Source organism: Chlorocebus sabaeus, chromosome 15 (genome assembly GCF_047675955.1).
Source record: "Chlorocebus sabaeus isolate Y175 chromosome 15, mChlSab1.0.hap1, whole genome shotgun sequence".
Taxonomy (NCBI): domain Eukaryota; kingdom Metazoa; phylum Chordata; class Mammalia; order Primates; family Cercopithecidae; genus Chlorocebus; species Chlorocebus sabaeus.
Genome location: NC_132918.1, coordinates 78,720,665 through 78,737,659, shown reverse-complemented (window position 1 = coordinate 78,737,659; position 16,995 = coordinate 78,720,665). Strand labels below are relative to the sequence as shown.

The window sequence follows — 16,995 nt, the reverse complement described above, 5'->3', positions numbered from 1 at the left end:
GTATTCTTAACTTGCAGCAATATGGTTATTTGCATCAGTGCAGAAAGAATCCATTTTCTTTTGCAAGAGAACACAACTGGAGAAACTGGTTGTTTTACCAAGGCTTTAAATGGAAGCATGTGCTTCTCTTTAAGGAATCAAGCTTCACTTGCAGAGCCGATAAAAACTCATTGGGAAAACTGGCCTCATACGTTGTCTACACTGTCCCCATAAAGGGTTCCTAACTTGTGGTGAGTAAGAATGTCACTCTCTGGCTCCAGAGAATCTATAATCCACCCCACAAGTATTTATATCAGATGTTTTTGTGTAGATAAGGGAACATGCACAGGGTCTTGCCTGAGCATGCCCACAGTGGACTGGAGGCTCACATACACTGGGGGATTGGGGTGGAGCCACAAGAAATTCATGCTTTCTGCAGGAGAGGAGCCTGGCCTCTTCAGCTCATGTGTGGTGGCCTGGTATTCGATCTTTGAGGTGGGAGCCTGCTGGCGGGACTTCTCTCTTTGCTGAGAGCTCCCCTTTTGCTTAATAAATCCCATCCTCCTCACCTTTCAATGTGTCTGTGTGCCTAATTCTTCCTGATTGTGAGACAAGAACACGGATTTAGCTGAGCTAAGGAGCAAAAAATGCTGCATCAGTAGTTAGGAATCAGCCAGGCAGGGGAAGGCTGTCCCCCAACCCACTATAAATGTCTGGTGATGTTTCAGCAGTTATCTCATTGCCTCTCTAAAAATGATAATTTGGCAGTACCAGGGAGAGGCCGTTTCCTGATGGTCTACACCTGTTAATATCAAAATGTGTATTGAATGCAGGCCCCAGGGAGAAACAGCTTCCTGGGCGTGCATATTAAGAGACAAAAATGGGCCAGACGCAGTGGCTCACGTCTGTAATTCCAGCAGTTTGGGAGGCCGAGGCAAGTGGATCACGAGGTCAGGAGATCGAGACCATCCTGGCTAACATGGTGAAACCCTGTCTCTACTAAAAATACAAAAAAAAAAAAGCCGGGTGTGGTGGCGGGTACCTGTAGTCCCAGCTACTCGGGAGGCTGAGGCAAGAGAATGGCGTGACCCTGGAAGGTGGAGCTTGCAGTGAGCCGAGACTGTGCCACTGTACTCCAGCCCGGGCAACAGAACGAGACTCCATCTCAAAAAAAAAAAAAGACAAAAATGGCAAAGTATGATCTTCTGGGTATACTCCACCAGATAAAGGAAGAAAGCCTCAGATAGGCATGTGTATAACTCCCTAAATACAGTGTGTGTGCTCACTTCCCAAGGGTAAGGAGGGTTCTGCGCATGTGGGCAGGTCACCCTAAGGGAAGAATCATGGGAAAGAGGCAAGGTCATAAAAGTCCTAGGATCACAGTTAAACAGGACACTTGACCTTCTGTCTTTAACCTTCACATCCCTGCTTAGATCTTTTCCAAGTGCACTTTCTTTTCCGTTCTAAGGCTTTTTTTTTTTTTTTTTTTTTGAGACTGAATTTCACCCTTGTTGCCCAGGCAAGAGTGCAATGGCACAATCTCGGCTCACCACAACCTCCACCTCTCGGGTTGAAGCAATTCTCCTTCCTCAGTCTCCTGAGTAGCTGGGATTACAGGCATGTGCCACCATGCCTGGCTAATTTTGTATTTTTAGTAGAGACAGGGTTTCTCCATGTTAGTCAGGCTGGTCTCAAATTCCTGACCTCAGGTTATCTGCCCACCTCAGTGTCCCAAAGCACTGGGAATACAGGCATGAGGTCACCGTCTGACCTCTAAGGCCTTTTTAAATAAACTTCTATTCCTGCTCTGGAACTTGCATTGGTCTCTTTTTTGCCTTATGCCCCCCAGTTGAATTCTTTCTTCTGAGGAGGCAAGGACTGAACTTCCTATTGACCCATGAGGATATGCCACCAGTAACTTTGGTTAACTTGGATCTCTTCCACCAGTAACTGCCTGTGAGCATGACTTCCTCCAGGTTCCTCAAGAAAAAATTCAGAACAAAAAATGGCAGTCAGCCAACCCAGCAACATGGCAAAACTCTGTCTCCACAAAAAATACACAAAAAATTCAGGCAGTCACACCTGTTAGTTCCAGCAACTTGGGAGCCTGAGATGTGATTATCTTCTGAGCCCCAGAGATTAAGGCTGCAGTGAGTCTTGATTACATGACTGCACACCAGCATGGGCAACAGAGTGAGACTGTCTCAAAAAAAAAAAAAAAGAATGGTAGTCATCATTCAGTTCTCAGTTCCCCCTTATCTGAGGTCTAGGTGCCAGTGGACAGCATTTTCCGTTTGGTGGGGATCTGGGTTTACTGAGAACAACTCAGAAACATATGTTAAGATGTTATCTTTTGGGCAGCTGCAGTGGCTCATGCGCGTGTGATCCCAGCACTTTGGGAGGCCGGGGCAGGAGGATCATCCTGGAGATTGCGATCATCCTGGCCAACATGGTGAAACCCCGTCTCTACTAAAATACAAAAAAATTAGCCGAGCATGGTGGCATACGCCTGCAGTCCCAGCTACTCAGGAGGCTGAGGCAGGGGAATTACTTGAACCCAGGAGATGGAGGTTGCAGTGAACCAAGATCGTGCCATTGCACTCCAGCCTGGGCAACAAGAGCGAAACTCCCCTCAAAAAAAAAAAAAAAAAAAAAATTACATCTACTAACCTTTTTGACTTAGTAACTATCCCACTCTAAAGGCAAGAGAACAAAAACAAAGAACAAAAAAAAAACAAACTATCCTAAATAAAATATTCCTAAAACATAGGTCCTCAGATAAAGTAGACTTCCCTTTTTCTCAGACCTATCCATATTTAGACCAGACGTAGAGAATACTTTCTTTGCTCTATTCCTTTCCACTCTAAACTTAATTTTAGCTAGAAAACAGTAAGTTAAAAACACCACCTATCAAACCAAACCAGTCTCCAAAATATACCTTTCTGACATTTAACTATTTTTAAACCTTTTTATTTAAAAAACGTATGACCATGCACAGTGGCTCATGCCTGTAATCCCATCACTTTGAGAGGCCAAGGTGAGAGGATCACTTGAGATCAGGAGTTTGAGAGCATCTCAGGCAACATAGTGAGACCCCATCACTAAAAAAAAAAAATGAAAATAGCGGGGCATGGTTTCGTGTCCGAGCTACTTGGGAGGCTGAGACAGGATTGTTTGAGCAGTGAGCTATGTTGTGCCATTGCAACATAGTGACAGAATGAGACCTTGTCTGAAAAAAAAAAAAAAAAATTAATGGCCCCTTAACCAACAGTAACTGAAAAGCCTATGTTTCCAATAATAAAACTTCATGGCCGGGCGAGGTGGCTCACGCCTGTAATCCCAGCAGTTTGGGAAGCCGAGGCAGGTAGATCATGAGGTCAGGAGATCGAGACCATCCTGGCTAACACGGTGAAACCTCATCTCTACTAAAAAATACACAAAATTAGCCAGGCTTGGTGGCGGGCACCTGTAGTCCTAGCTACCGGGGAGGCTGAGGCAGCAGAATGGCATGAACCTGGGAGGCGGAGCTTGCAGTGAGCCAAGATCGTGTCACTGCACTCCAGCCTGGGTGACAGAGCAAGACTGTTTAAAAGAGAAAAAAATAAAAACCAAAAAAAACTTCATATAGCTTCCACTGTTAAACTCCATTATGACTAAATACTACAAGACTTTAGTACACTATACCAAAATATATTTTCACCAAAAAAAAACCTTTTTCATAGTCCACTAAAAACTATCACACCCTTCCTAATCCGAAACCCCAAAATTGTGTCTTCTACAGATGATATTTTAAAAAAAGCCTGCTCTTATCACTCACATTGCAACAAAACTTCAGGACCTCAAACTTTAAGTTCATAATCTTACAACTCAGAATGGCCCCTCCAGACTCTTTTTTTGTGTGTGTTTTTTTCCCCCCCGAGACAGAGTTTTACTGTTGTTGCCCAGGCTGGAGTACAGTGGTGCAATCTCAGCTCACTGCAACCTCCACCTCCCAGGTTCAAGCAATTATCTTGTCTCAGCCTCCCAAGTAGCTGGGATTAGAGGCATGTGCCACCATGCCTGGCTAATTTTGTATTTTTAGTAGAGACAGGGTTTCTCCATGTTGGTCAGGCTGGTCTTGAACTCCCAACCTCAGGTGATCCACCCACTTCGGCCTCCCAACGTGCTGGGATTACAGGCATGAGCCACTGCGCCTGGTGGCTTTTAAAGCCACCGACTCTTAAAACTATATCCCCATTAGAGACTTTAAAAAAAACTAACAAAAACAAAAAACTAACCAAAAACCAACAAACAAAAAAACCCTTTCTCTGAAAACAGACAACATCCTAGACATGGACAACTTTCTTAAGATCACAAATCAAGACTTCTCTACCATCATGAGATTCTTACCTTTTAATTTTTTCCTTACATATGCCTCTATAGACAATAAAAATAAAAGTCTTATATGCACTCACAGAATATAGTTTTATTTATAAAAGATCTCACAGCCCGTCTTCTAACAAACAACCTTGTGCCTTAGTAAATAAAAAAATAGACTGGGTGCGGTGGCTCACGCCTGTAATCCTAGCACTTTGGGAGGCCGAAGCAGGCAGATCACGAGGTTAGGAGGTTGAGACCATCCTGGCCAATATGGTGAAACCCTGTCTCTACTAAAATACAAAAAAATTAACCAGGTGTGATGGCGGGCACCTACAGTCCCAGCTACTCAGGAGGCTGAGGCAGGGGCATCACTTGAACCCTGGAGGAGGAGGTTGCAGTGAGCCGAGATCGTGCCACTGCAGTCCAGCCTGGCAACAGAGCAAGACTGCGTCTCAAAAAAAAAAATAAATTAATTAAAAAAAAGAAAAGAAAAGAAAACAACATATTGTGCTGATGTTAATACCTTTATTACTTCACAATCAGTCAAAAACTTTAGTCCACTCCTCTTAACGAATATCATAAATTTTAAAAAAACATTACGAAGAGGCCTTCAGTCTTCTAGATACAGACATCATTTATTGTCTCTTTTTCCATAATTTAGAATAAATGAAGCAATGATTAGAAATTATGCCTCATGGCCGGGCACGGTGGCTCTCACCTGTAATCCCAGCACTTTGGGAGACCAAGGTGGGTGGATCACCTGAGGTCAGGAGTTCAAGACCAGCCTGGCCAACATGGTGAAACCCTGTCTCTACTAAAAAAAAAAAAAAAAGAAAAAAGAAAAAAAAAAATACAAAACATTAGCTGGGCATGGTAGCAGGTGCCTGTAATCCCAGCAACTTAGGAGGCTGAGAATTGCTTGAACCTGGGAGGCAGAGGTTGCAGTGAGCCAAGATTTCACCATTGCACTCCAGCTTGGGCAACGAGAGCGGAACTCCGTCTCAAAAAAAAAAAAAAAAAAAGGCCGGGCGCGGTGGCTCAAGCCTGTAATCCCAGCACTTTGGGAGGCTGAGGCAGGTGTATCATGATGTCGGAAGATCGACACTATCCTGACTAACACGGTGAAACCTCGTCTCTACTAAAAACAGAAAAAAATAACCTGGGCGTGCTGCCGGGCACCTGTAGTCTCAGCTACTCGGGAGGCTGAGGCAGGAGAATGGCATGAATCCGGTAGGCGGAGCTTGCAGTGAGCCGAGATCGCGCCACTGAACTCCAGCCTGGGGGACAGAGCGAGACTCGGTCTCAACAAGTAAAAAAGAAAAGAAAAGAAAAAGAAAAAAGAAATGTATCCCTCATAATAGACTCTGTAGCTAACTCTACTACAAAGGCCATGGCACAACAGACTAAGTTCTTTTATTAAAGTTGTGCTAGATAATGGAATTGCTGTCTATTAACTTACTGACTGGACAGAGAAATATCTGCAGTTGCTGACACTTCTTGTTGCACAGAGATGAACATATCAGGTATTACAGAGATTCAGTTACAGAGGATTAATAAACAAGCTGCTTGGTTAAAACAGCTTGACCTTTTATTTAGTTCTTTCTTTGATCTATTTGATTTTAGTTTAGTTCATGGTGACCCTGGCTAAGGGGCACGCTCCAAAGTCTTGGTATTATCCTCTTGATAATCTTAATAGTAGTATCCTACATACACTAAGGACTTTCAAAAGTTGTAAATGTTTATATACAATCATCCATAAAATGTCCATAAAATTTAAATAAATAAAAATTCCAACATAATAAAAAAGTCTCCTCCACTCTAACGCTTACCAGAAAATGACCTAAAGTCCTTATTCCCACCTTACAAAACCCACTGTTGTACTATTTCCCAGTGGGATTTTAGACCAAATAAGTACATTTACAATGGTCAGAAAGTAATGTCAATGTCTACAATTTTGGTCAACCTCTCTGTTTTGGTCAAGTTGAGAGGTTGACCAAAAGGGGAGAAATTGTTAAATTGAGTTTAGCCTAAAGTTGCCTCCTTGTAAGTTCAGCATAAAGGTTTCTCTGTACATAGTAAATTGTAACCTACCTGGATGTATAAATGGACTATAACCTATTATAGCAATCACTGAGTTTTGGCCAATCACAGGAGGCCAACTGTTCAAATAATACACTCAACCAATCAAGCTGTTTCTGTATCTCACTTCTGTTTTCTGTACATCACTGTCCTTTTCTGTCCATAAATCTTCTTCTACCATGCAACAGTGTTGGAATCTCTCTGAACATATTCTGGTTCAGGGTGGCCACCTGATCGGCAAATTTTTTTTTTTTTTTGCAAAATTAAACTCATATTTAATTTGTCTAAAGTTTTAACATTATCCTTCCTTTATATTTTGGTCTCTTTATGACATTACTATTTAGCACTGCTTGATACTTCTATTTTTTTTTCCAGACAGGGTCTCATCTGTCACCCAGGCTAGAGTACAGTGGCAACATCATGGCTCACTGCAAGCCTTGACCTCCTGGTCTCAAGTGATCCTCCCACCTCAGCCTCTGGAGTAGCTGGGACCACAGGTGCAGGTCACCAGGCCTGGCTAATTAAAAAAATTTTTTGATTAGGCGCGGTGGCTCACGCCTGTAATCCCAGCACTTTGGGAGGCCGAGGCGGGTGGATCACGAGGTCAGGAGATCGACACCATCCTGGCTAACATGGTGAAACCCCGTCTCTACTAAAAATACAAAAAATTAGCCTGGCGTGGTGGTGGGTGTCTGTAGTCCCGGCTACTCGGGAGGCTGAGGCAGGAAAATGGAGTGAACCCGGTAGGTGGAGCTTGCAGCAGTGAGCCGAGATCGCACCACTGCACTCCAGCCTGGGCAACAGAGCAAGACTCTGTCTCAAAAAAAATGTTTTTTTTTGTAGAGGCAGGGGTCTTGCTCTGTTGCCCAGCTGGTTTCAAACTCCTAGCCTCAAGAGATCCTCCCCTCTTGGTCTCCCAGAGTGTTGGGATTACAGTTGTGAGCAACCATGACCAGCCAACACTTTTATTTCCATCCTCCAGAATGCTTATTTTTTTTCGTTGTCTTTGTTTTTCGTCGTTGTTGTTTGTGTTTCTAAGGACAGGGCCTCATCTTGTCATCCGGGCTAAGGTGCAGTGGCACAATCATAGGTCACTGTAGCCTCAAACTCTCGGGCTCAAGTGATCCTCCTGCCTCAGTCTCTCTTGAGTAGCTAGAACGACAGGAGCATGCCATCATGCTCGACTAATTTTTTTTTCTTGTAGAAACGGGATCTTGCCATGTTGCCCAGGCTAGTCTCCCAGTTACTGGCCTTAAAGCCATCCTCCCAAGTCTTAAGTCTTGGCCTCCCAAAGTGCTGGGATCATAGACCTGAGACACTGCCCAGCCTGAGGTTCTGTTTCTAAATGTTTGACCTAGTACTTCCTTAGGGCACATCCTGATTGAAAAATTGATGGTAGCTTGTACTTTTACACTCTCTCCAAAAATTTCAGAGAATTATCTTCCCCCAATTCCATTTCTCCAAATTTTCCAACAACAAACAGTAAGCCTGGCTAATCTGGTTATAGACTAGGTTATGGAAGTGAAGTGAGATCATGGAATGAAGACACAACTGAGACCCCCAATGAGGCCAGTGTTTCCCTTGACCATCCGATTGTGCAGATTTATTTGTAATAGTGGAATGGAGCTTCCTGAACAGATGGTCAATCTAATGTTTTCGCCTGGAATCAGAGAAATCTGGATTAGTCAAATAGCCCTGGTTTAGCTACTTACTGTGTGACCTTGCATGGTGTAATCTTTACACATTTTCACCGAAATTACCTCATCTCTAAAGTGTTCTTTTGTATCTACTTCGGTGGCTGTATCAAATGAAAATGTTGTGTAAAGAGAAAAACATTCTCCAAGCTAATTTTTTTTTTTTTTTTTTTTTTTTTGAGACTGAGTCTTGCTATGTCTCCTCCTGGGTTCAAGCCCTACTCCCGCCTCAGACTCCCGAGTAGCTGGGATTACATGCGCGCGCCACCACACCCAGCAAATTTTTGTTATTTTTAGTAGAGACAGGGTTTCACCATGTTGCCCAGGATGGTCTCCTGACCTCAACTAATTCACTCACCTCGGCTTCCCTAAGTGTTGGGATTACAGGCGTGAGCCTGTAAGTTAATATTTAAATCACACAGGAGTTAAGACTATTTTTTTCTGGCTCAGTGCCACTGTTTCATCAGGCTGACATTTTAATCTATATATTTTTGAACTTAAACTGGCGAGTTAGGGCGGGGCGCTCAGCATTTGGGTCTTATTCTGAGGCAGTAAGTTCGATGCAGGGCGAAGCCTGGGCCTTGACGTTCTCTTCAGCAGGGATTCCGCCAGTGAGGCGCCAGCAGCCGTACCTAAGGAACTCTGATCCGCACACTGCCTCTGTAAGTCAGCCTCAGCTCCTGCTTTCTATTTCATCTCTTTCGGTAAAAGGATTTCTGTCTTTTGGCCCCAGTGGCGCGTGCCCACGCTAGGTCGCTGAGGAAGACCCTTCGGGCCTTCTGAGCAGCGTAGCTGTTACTGTAGCACGTCCTAATGGTTCGGAGCCGAAGGTCACGAGACTGCCTGCAGTTAGGACGACCAACAGCTAGTTCAGCTCAGGATAGCCAAGCGGCTCCCTGCAATGCAACCAATGGGGGAAGTCTTTCCAGAGCTCTTTCTCAGGAGCGTTGACTGGCTTACTGTCACGCCAAAGTTTTCTGCACAACTGGCTTTTCTGTCACCAGATGAGATGCGAACCGCTCTCTCCCTCGGTAGAGAGGGCAAAAAGCAGAGCCGACCGGGAAATACCACAGAACAGCAAATCACCTCCGGAAGTGGCGTTTGAGGCCGCTTTCTACCATGGAGTCCAATGAACTCTTTCTTTTGGCAGCAAATTCCGTCTTCGAGCCCGCCCAAGAGGAAGAACATTTTGATTGGTTGTTTAGTCGGGGGACGCAGAGACTCACGGGAGCTTCGTCCAAGCACTTGCAGGTATTGCTCAGTTGGCCTGTCAATCTTCTCACTCACTTGAAGGGGCGGAAACTGGCAGCCCTTTTGGCACCGCCTCTTCCTGGGCTGCTGTGCAAGGAGCAGCGAGGCCGCCCCGGCAGGGAACAGCCGCGTGGGCGGGGCCGCATTGCACTGTCCGAACAGTTCCTGGGCCGCGAGGCGCGGGGAGTGGCCCTAAGCGCGGGGCTGTACGGGGAGGGCCGGGGCGTGGGGCGAACGCGGGGGCGGGGTTGGGGCGGGGCCGGGGAGGCGGAAGCGGCGCGTGAGCCTAAGTTGGAGCCGCGTTGAAGCCAGCGTCCGGGCCGGCGGAGCGGCGTTGGCTGGGTTGGCCGGGGTGGTGTGGCGCTAGAGCCTGGGCGGGCCTGGGGCGAGGAGTCAAGGCTGCGGAAAGGGTGACGGGCGGGCGGAGGGCTTGTCCCCGTGTGGTCTTCGGAGCGGCCAGAGGTCCGGCCTCCGAGTGGTCCCGGAGGAGGATGCGACCGGGGGGCCCCGGGCGGGGCGGGCGGCGGCGGCTGCAGCGCTAGCGGCGCGGGGGCTGGGCGGCGGCGCCGGCATGAGGCGCAGGGCCGGTGTCCGCGGGAGGGTGGCGCTGCCGGCGGCCCGGCCGCTCCCGCTGCAATTGCTCGCTGGGCTCGCCGTGCCCTGCCAGTGGGGCCCCCGCCGCTCTGGTCCCGGCCGCCGCTGGTGACCACTCGCCACCCCCCCGGAGGCTTCACCCGCGCCCTCCCCCAGGACGCGCCAGCGGAGCTCCGGCCCCTTCGCCCTGGACGCGGAGGCCGCGCTGTGCGGGGCGACGGCGAGGCCGGAAGATGGCCTGGGTGCTCAAGATGGACGAGGTGATCGAGTCCGGGCTGGTGCACGACTTCGACGCCAGCCTCTCGGGCATCGGGCAGGAGCTGGGCGCCGGCGCTTACAGCATGAGGTACTGGGCGCCCCGGGCGGGGAGAAGCTCTGTCTCCTTGGGGAAGGCCTGCGCAGCCCTGAGTCTCTGCCAGATGCGGCTGCTCCCAGAGGTGCACGGGCCTCCTGGGCTGCGGGGTCGGAGTCCTTGCCGCGTGGCGGTCGGGGGCCATGGAACCCCAAAGGCCTCTGTTCACCCTGGTGACGGGCGGGTGGGGGAGGGTGGCCCCGCAAGCTTCGGCCTCCGACCGCTCCTGAGTGCTTCATATTTGCTGTAAAACACGCCCAGCTATTAGGATGGCTTGGGTTGGGGGGGGAAGGGGCTTCCTTTCCTTACAAGTGGTTTACAAGCCCCGTTGGAGCTAGAATACACTGTACGAAAAGGCAGCACTTGTATTGGGCGAATACTGTCCAGCGTTTTGGGGTCAGTTGTCCTACATTATGGTTTTTTTTGGCTGCAGGTTTTAATCACTTGATGATAGTAAATTATAATTGAAAGAGCAGCGGTGGGAGTAGCACTGTGACTTCGTTTGGTTTTTTTTGATTGTCTCAAAGTGAAGTTTCCCATTTTGGAGACTACCCTCTCAGGCTATTTCCTCTTGAGGGTTTTAAGATGCAGTGATTGCACCACAAACAATTGTTTAGTCTCTGCTGTCTGTACCAGCGGTCATTCATTTTAATATTGAGAGGTTGAAACAGATCTGATCTTAGTCTCTGCCCTTTATCCTTTTAACTGTTAGGAGTTTGGAAGCTCTGTATTTTTTTAGTGGCTCTATTGAAATATAGTTTACCATAGCGTTGACTCGACTAATAAAGTCTAAAAGTCAGTGGTTTGGCAGCTTTTCAATCATGTGAATTAAGTGTAGCTTTCTGTTCTTTAGAAAACGTCTAATGTCTTGGAAGTGCTCTACAGTTACCCAGTAGCATTCATGCATCTTACTGCAGCTCTAGAGGAGGAATTCTGGGTCAAAGCTGGCCTCGAATCATGGTGGCTGCTCCTTGAAGTAATTGGGTCTTTAAATCTTAAAGAGAAATTCTGAGCCGTAAAGAACTCTCAGAAAGGTTGGAGACATTTCTCGGAGTGTGGAAGTGAGTGGTGGAAAGCGTATGAAACCGGAGTTTCCCAGCGTCTGGCTCTGATTTGGTCTCTGCTGGGCTTCCTGAACTTGGCACCTCTTCTCTCTGCAGTTGTATAACTTGAGGCCTGTAGATGAGGTGGCTTATTTTCTAAAACAGTTGTCTCAGTTGTTCAGGAAATTGAGCTACTGCAAGTCATGGAGTCACCCCAGAGGGAAGTATTAGAGGCAGTGCTTCTCTAGTGAAAACGCACTCCTCTAGTGCCATTCTGCTCCTTAGCTCTACTGGAAACACGGGGCTTACAGTCACGGCAAAAGAGGCACGTGAAGCAAGTTCATATATGTCTCTCCTCAACTGCTTCTCTTTTATGGTAAAATGAAAGTTTGCTGCTGAAAAGTTTACTTATTGATAGCTATTTTGAGCGTTTACTTTTTTCTAGGGTTTTATTTGATCTCTAATTTGATTTAGTGATTCAGTCAACTTATTAATGTAATAATTTATGTGTATGGTTTATTTCCGTGAAAAGGAAGTACAATCTTGATGATTTTAAACCTTTCCCTGACCATGTATTTTTAAAGTAGTGTGTGAGATCTTTGTAATTCTGTGTAACCTACCATACTCTTTACAGGGATAAGTTTCCCTCGAATGCTTTTTTGGTTGTGCCGTTTAATCTAAATTTTCAAAGACATTTGAAGGTAATTACCATTTTTAAGAAGCTTATATTTTTCGTATTTAATTGAGTCCTCAAAAACTAAGAGATGAGAGTGCTTGCCTCTTGCAAATTCAAGGCCCTTTGTTTGAAATTCTCAAACTAAGGAAATTCCAAAATTGACTGGATAAGGAGAAAATGTGAAGAAGGCGTTAGCTGCTGCAGGCCTCCCTGGACTGCAGTTGTACTTTCCATGCCTCGCCCTGGAACCGTGAGAGGGTTTGGGATGCCCATGAATGGCTCACTCATTCTCCAGCGTGAGCATTCAGTCACTTCCTCTTCCATCCAGTAGGAAGGAAAGCTTATCTTTCAGAGTTCAAGAAGTAAACTTGAAGAAATTACTGGAAAAATGACTTCTTGATACAAATTGATTTTGTCGGCAGCTTTCCATTTTTCTTTCAAAATGAAACATGATTACTGTATTTGCTTTTTGGATGGCTTCAAACAAGAGGTATTTCTTAAGACTTCTCTTAGGGAATGGTTTCCTCATCTTTTGGGAGGATAGTTTGAGAGGAAGAAATGGCTTCTCTCAGCGGTCTGACTTAAAAATAGCCAAGTGTGATGTTTGGTATGCTTGTAGACCTAGCTACGTGGGAGATTGCTTGAGCCCAGAGATTCAGGGGTGTAGTGTGTGCTATGATTGCACCTGTTAATAGCCACTGCACTCCAGCCTGGGCAAGAATGAGACCCCCTTCTCTTTCGTTCCCCCTCCTTCTCTTAAAAAGGTAGGAAAAATATGTTTGTGTAAAATAATGTAGGCTGGTAATATTGGGAATATATTGGGGCTAATTGCTAACATTACCTTTGCTGCTCTTTTTTTCTTTTGGCTCTGGTTCTCATGTGTTCTGTGTGTGCTGTTGTATTATACTTTTTTTGTTGTTTTTGTTTTTTTTGGTATTATGTTTGGGTGTGAGATGTGAACTGCAGCAGATTCTATTTGAAATGAGGCAGGTCAAAAATATTTTTAAAAATCTTGGTTACAGTAACAATTTTAGAGATGGATAGAGACCTCAGAAACCTTTTAGAGTCTAGACCACCCATTTTCTTATACTGTAAATGCATTATCTGAGGGTCATAGATGTTAAAGTGATTGGCTTAAACAGATGAAGGCTGATTTTTTTCCCCCACACGGAGTGAAGACTGAAACCCATGGTAACTTGAAATCTGGGTCATTCTTGTTTTGTGAAGTATGGAGTAGATAACCAAATGACTTTAAAAAGTAATACTCGTTAAAACTCAGAGACGGTCTTTGGACCAGCTGGTAATTTTCTTCCCATCTCACTGTTTGAAATTTGTCATCTGTAGCCAAGTTAATTTTTAGGATTTGGGGGTTCAATATTGAAATACTTTTGAAGATAATAGGAAGTAATGGCTTCTTTAACTTACTCATAAAAATTTTGATATTAAATTCTCACTTTAAAAAAGGTATTATCTGAGCCCTGTTTGTTAAACTTCGCTGTGGTATAAATCTCTTGAAACAGAAGATATACATTATGCATTTTGAAATGGGAGGTACATCCATAGTTTACAAATAATTTGCTAAATCAAAACTGCTTTGAGTTAATGACAGATTTCCTATATTGATTGAAAGGTAAAATGTTTAAGAAATCTATTGTACAACAAGGTTACTATAGTTAATGATACAATGTATTGAAAAATGCAAAGGGTGGATGTTAATGTTCTCACCACAGTGATAACTGAGGTAATACATTTGTTAATTGGTTAAATTTAAACATTGGACAGTGTATATATGTCAAAACATCATGTTGTACAGGGTAGGGGGTTATGCTATTATCTGTCACTTTTTAAAAAGTTAAAAAAAATTAGTGTTGCAGACCCTGTAAGGTAACAGAATTTCAACTTAGATCAGTATTAAGTTAGTAAAAGATTAGTAAGGATAGGTTTATTATGTAGCTATTAATAATTGATGATTTTTTTTTTGTCTCATGCTAAAATAGAATGTCCCTGAGTAGGTGACATATATCTTGGAAGTACAGATGATCCCCAACTTAGGATGGTTTGACCTAAAATTTTTGTTGTATAAGCCATATACATTCAGTAGAAACACCTTCAGTAGAACCGTATGTTGTATTTTGAATTTTGGTCTTTCCCAGGCTAGTGATATATGGTATGATGCTCTCTTGTGATGCTGGGCAGTGGCAGTGAGCCATAGTTCCCAGTCAGCATACTGTGTTGCCAAATGGTTTTCCCCAACTGTAGGCTAATCTAACTGATCTGAGCGTGTTTAAGGTAGGCTAGGTAAGCTATGATGTTCAGTAGGTTAGGTGCATGAAATGTTTGTTTGAGACTAGGTCTTGCTCTGTCACCGATACTGGAGTACAGTGGTACAATCACGGCTCACTGCAGCCTTGACTTTGCTGGGCTTATGCAATCTTCTCACCTCAGCCTCCAGAGTAGCTGGAACTACAGGCAGTGCCACCATGCCTGGCTAATTTTTAAAATTTTATTTTTAGTAGAGGTAAGGTCTTGCTATGTTGGCCAGGCTGATGAGTTTATCTTTGATTTATGATATTTTCAACTTACAATGGGTTGATTGGGACTTTATTATATGTTAGGGAACATCTGTGTAGAACAATTTTAGGATTGGTGAAATTTAAAAATTTTATTATGGTTCTTCAGAATACTGCCAGAATTGGCAGTGATTTCTGTTTTTTTCTCTAGAATCTTTTCATGAAGCAATTTCTATAAAACTTCTAATTTCAAGGTTTAACCACTTTTTCCTGGATTTAATCTTGGCTGCATTACAGGAAATGATTTAGTAAAGTAACTCATTTAAGAAATTTATTGATTTAAGATTATAGTGTCCACATTTTAAAATTTATTACTATAAAGCTGAGGTTGGCAAACCTTTTTTGTAAAGGGCTAGGTAGTAAATATTTTAGGCTTTGTGGGATGTATAGATTCTGTCACATTTTGTTTTTTACAACCCTGGATGGATTTAGCTCTTAGGCCATAGCTTGTCCATCCCTGCTCTAAAGGATAGAGTCACCGGGCACAGTGGCCTAAGCCTGTAATCCCAGCACTTTGGGAGGCTGAGGCAGGTGGATCACCTGAGGTCAGGAGTTTGAGACCAGGCTGCCCAACATGGTGAAACACCGTCTCTACTAAAAATACAAAATTAGCTGGGCATGGTGGCACATGCCTGTAATCCCAGCTACTGGGAGGCTGAGGCAGGAGAATCACCCGAGCCCGGAAGGTGGAGGTTACGGTAAGCCAAGATTGCTCCACTGTGCTCCAGCCTGTGGTGACAGAGCAAGACCCTTTCTCAAAAAAAAAAAAAGGTTTGCTCACTATTGAAACCTTACTTTCAAGAAATTATTTTCATGTAATCTCAGCTAGTTGGTGTAATTCCATTGTTTGTCTATAGATTTTTATTGTGTTCAGTTTTTAAAATTAGGGTTCCCCCGCCCCTGTAAGATATAGTACAGTTTATATCCTTCAATTAGGACTGTTTGAAACTTGGTGGTTTATTGATATGGTCTCATAAATTTGATGTTTCATCATAGTGGCATTTGTTGGTTTGCCAGGACACATTTAAACATTTGCTTTGGATGGAAATACCATCTGTTGGTTTTTTCTTTTTTTTTCTTAGCTCTAGGTTCTATGACTGATATTATTATTATTTTTAGAGACAGGGTCTTGCTTTGTTGCCCAGGCTGGAGTACAGTGGCTGGTTGCAGGCTTGATCACTGCACACTACAGTCTCCAATTCCTGGGCTTAAGGGATTCTCCTGCCACAAACTCCCAAGTAGCTGAAACTACAGGTGTACCACATGGTGCCCAGCTTCATGACTGAATTTAAAGGAGGCTATGTATTATTTACTTTGCATGTTTTGGGACAGATCTAACAGATGAATATGCAATTGTCAGCCTTTGGTGTAGAGTTTTTTTTTTTTTTGGAGATGGAGTCTCGTTCTGTCACCCAGGCTGGAGTGCAGTGACGCTATCTCAGCTCACCGCAACCTCAGTCTCCTGGGTTCAAGCAATTCTCCTGCCTCAGCCTCCTGAGTAGCTGGGATTACAGGTGCATGCCACCATGCCCAGCTAATTTTTGTATTTTTAGTAGAGGCGGGGTTTCACCATGTTGGTCAGGCTGGTCTCGAGCTCCTGACCTTGTGATCTGCCCGCCTCGGGCTCCCAAAGTGCTGGGATTACAGGCATGAGCCACTGCACCGGCCTATGGTATTCTTTTTTTTAAAAAGTGGGCAAATCACTTGAGGTCAGGAGTTTGTGACCAGCCTGGCCAACATGGTGAATCCCTGTCTATACTAAGAATACAAAAATCAGCCTGTCGTGGTGGTGGGCACCTGTAATCCCAGCTACTCAGGAGGCTGAGGTGGGAGAATCGTTTGATCCCGGGAGGCGGAGTTTGCGGTAAGCTGAGATCGTGCCATTGCACTCCAGCCTGGGCGACAGAGTGAGACTCCATCTCAAACAAACAAACAAAAAAAATTAACTCTGAGTTTTTTGGATATTGTGAAATTGTTACCTTGATATGAACTATTACAAAACTAGTTTTTACTCATTCATGTATTCACAGTTGAACTTTTAACTTATAACTTTTCATTTTGAAATTTTTCAAGTTACAAAAGTAGTATAGAGAGTTCACGTGTACTTTTCACCCAGCTTCTCCAGAGTACTAAAACCAGAGTACTATTGTCAAAATCAGGAAATTAGACTTGGTGCAGTACTGTTATTTAAATTACAAAATTTATTTGGAATTCCGTTTTTTCCCTTTTGTCCTTTTTCAGATTCCAATCCAGGATTCTATATTGCATTTAGTTTTTGTGTCCTGTGACAATTTTTAGTTTTTCCTTCTTTTATGATTTTGACACTTGATGTGTGTAGTGGTTAAAACTGTTTTAGAAACATGTAACTTTTTGGTGTGGGTGGGGAATGCAATGATAA

At 44.3% G+C, this 16,995-nt stretch overlaps 1 protein-coding gene across 6 annotated transcripts in view; it reads left to right on the top strand.

Annotated features, from left to right (window-relative positions):
• Positions 1–9,628: 9,628 nt before the first annotated feature.
• The window catches only part of UBP1 (upstream binding protein 1), a 53,083-nt gene continuing 45,716 nt past the window's right edge, over positions 9,629–16,995 (top strand). For 4 of the 6 annotated variants that reach the window (XR_012095607.1, XR_012095610.1, XM_008009394.3 and 1 more), the window contains exon 1: positions 9,630–10,302. Coding sequence is in view for 2 of the 6 variants with exons in the window: in XM_008009394.3 (XP_008007585.1) it covers positions 10,190–10,302 (113 nt within the window). In the remaining 4 variants the exon portion in view is untranslated. Of the gene's footprint in view, positions 10,303–16,995 lie in introns of all 6 variants that reach the window. The other 2 variants (XR_012095608.1, XR_012095609.1) reach the window with 1 other exon arrangement.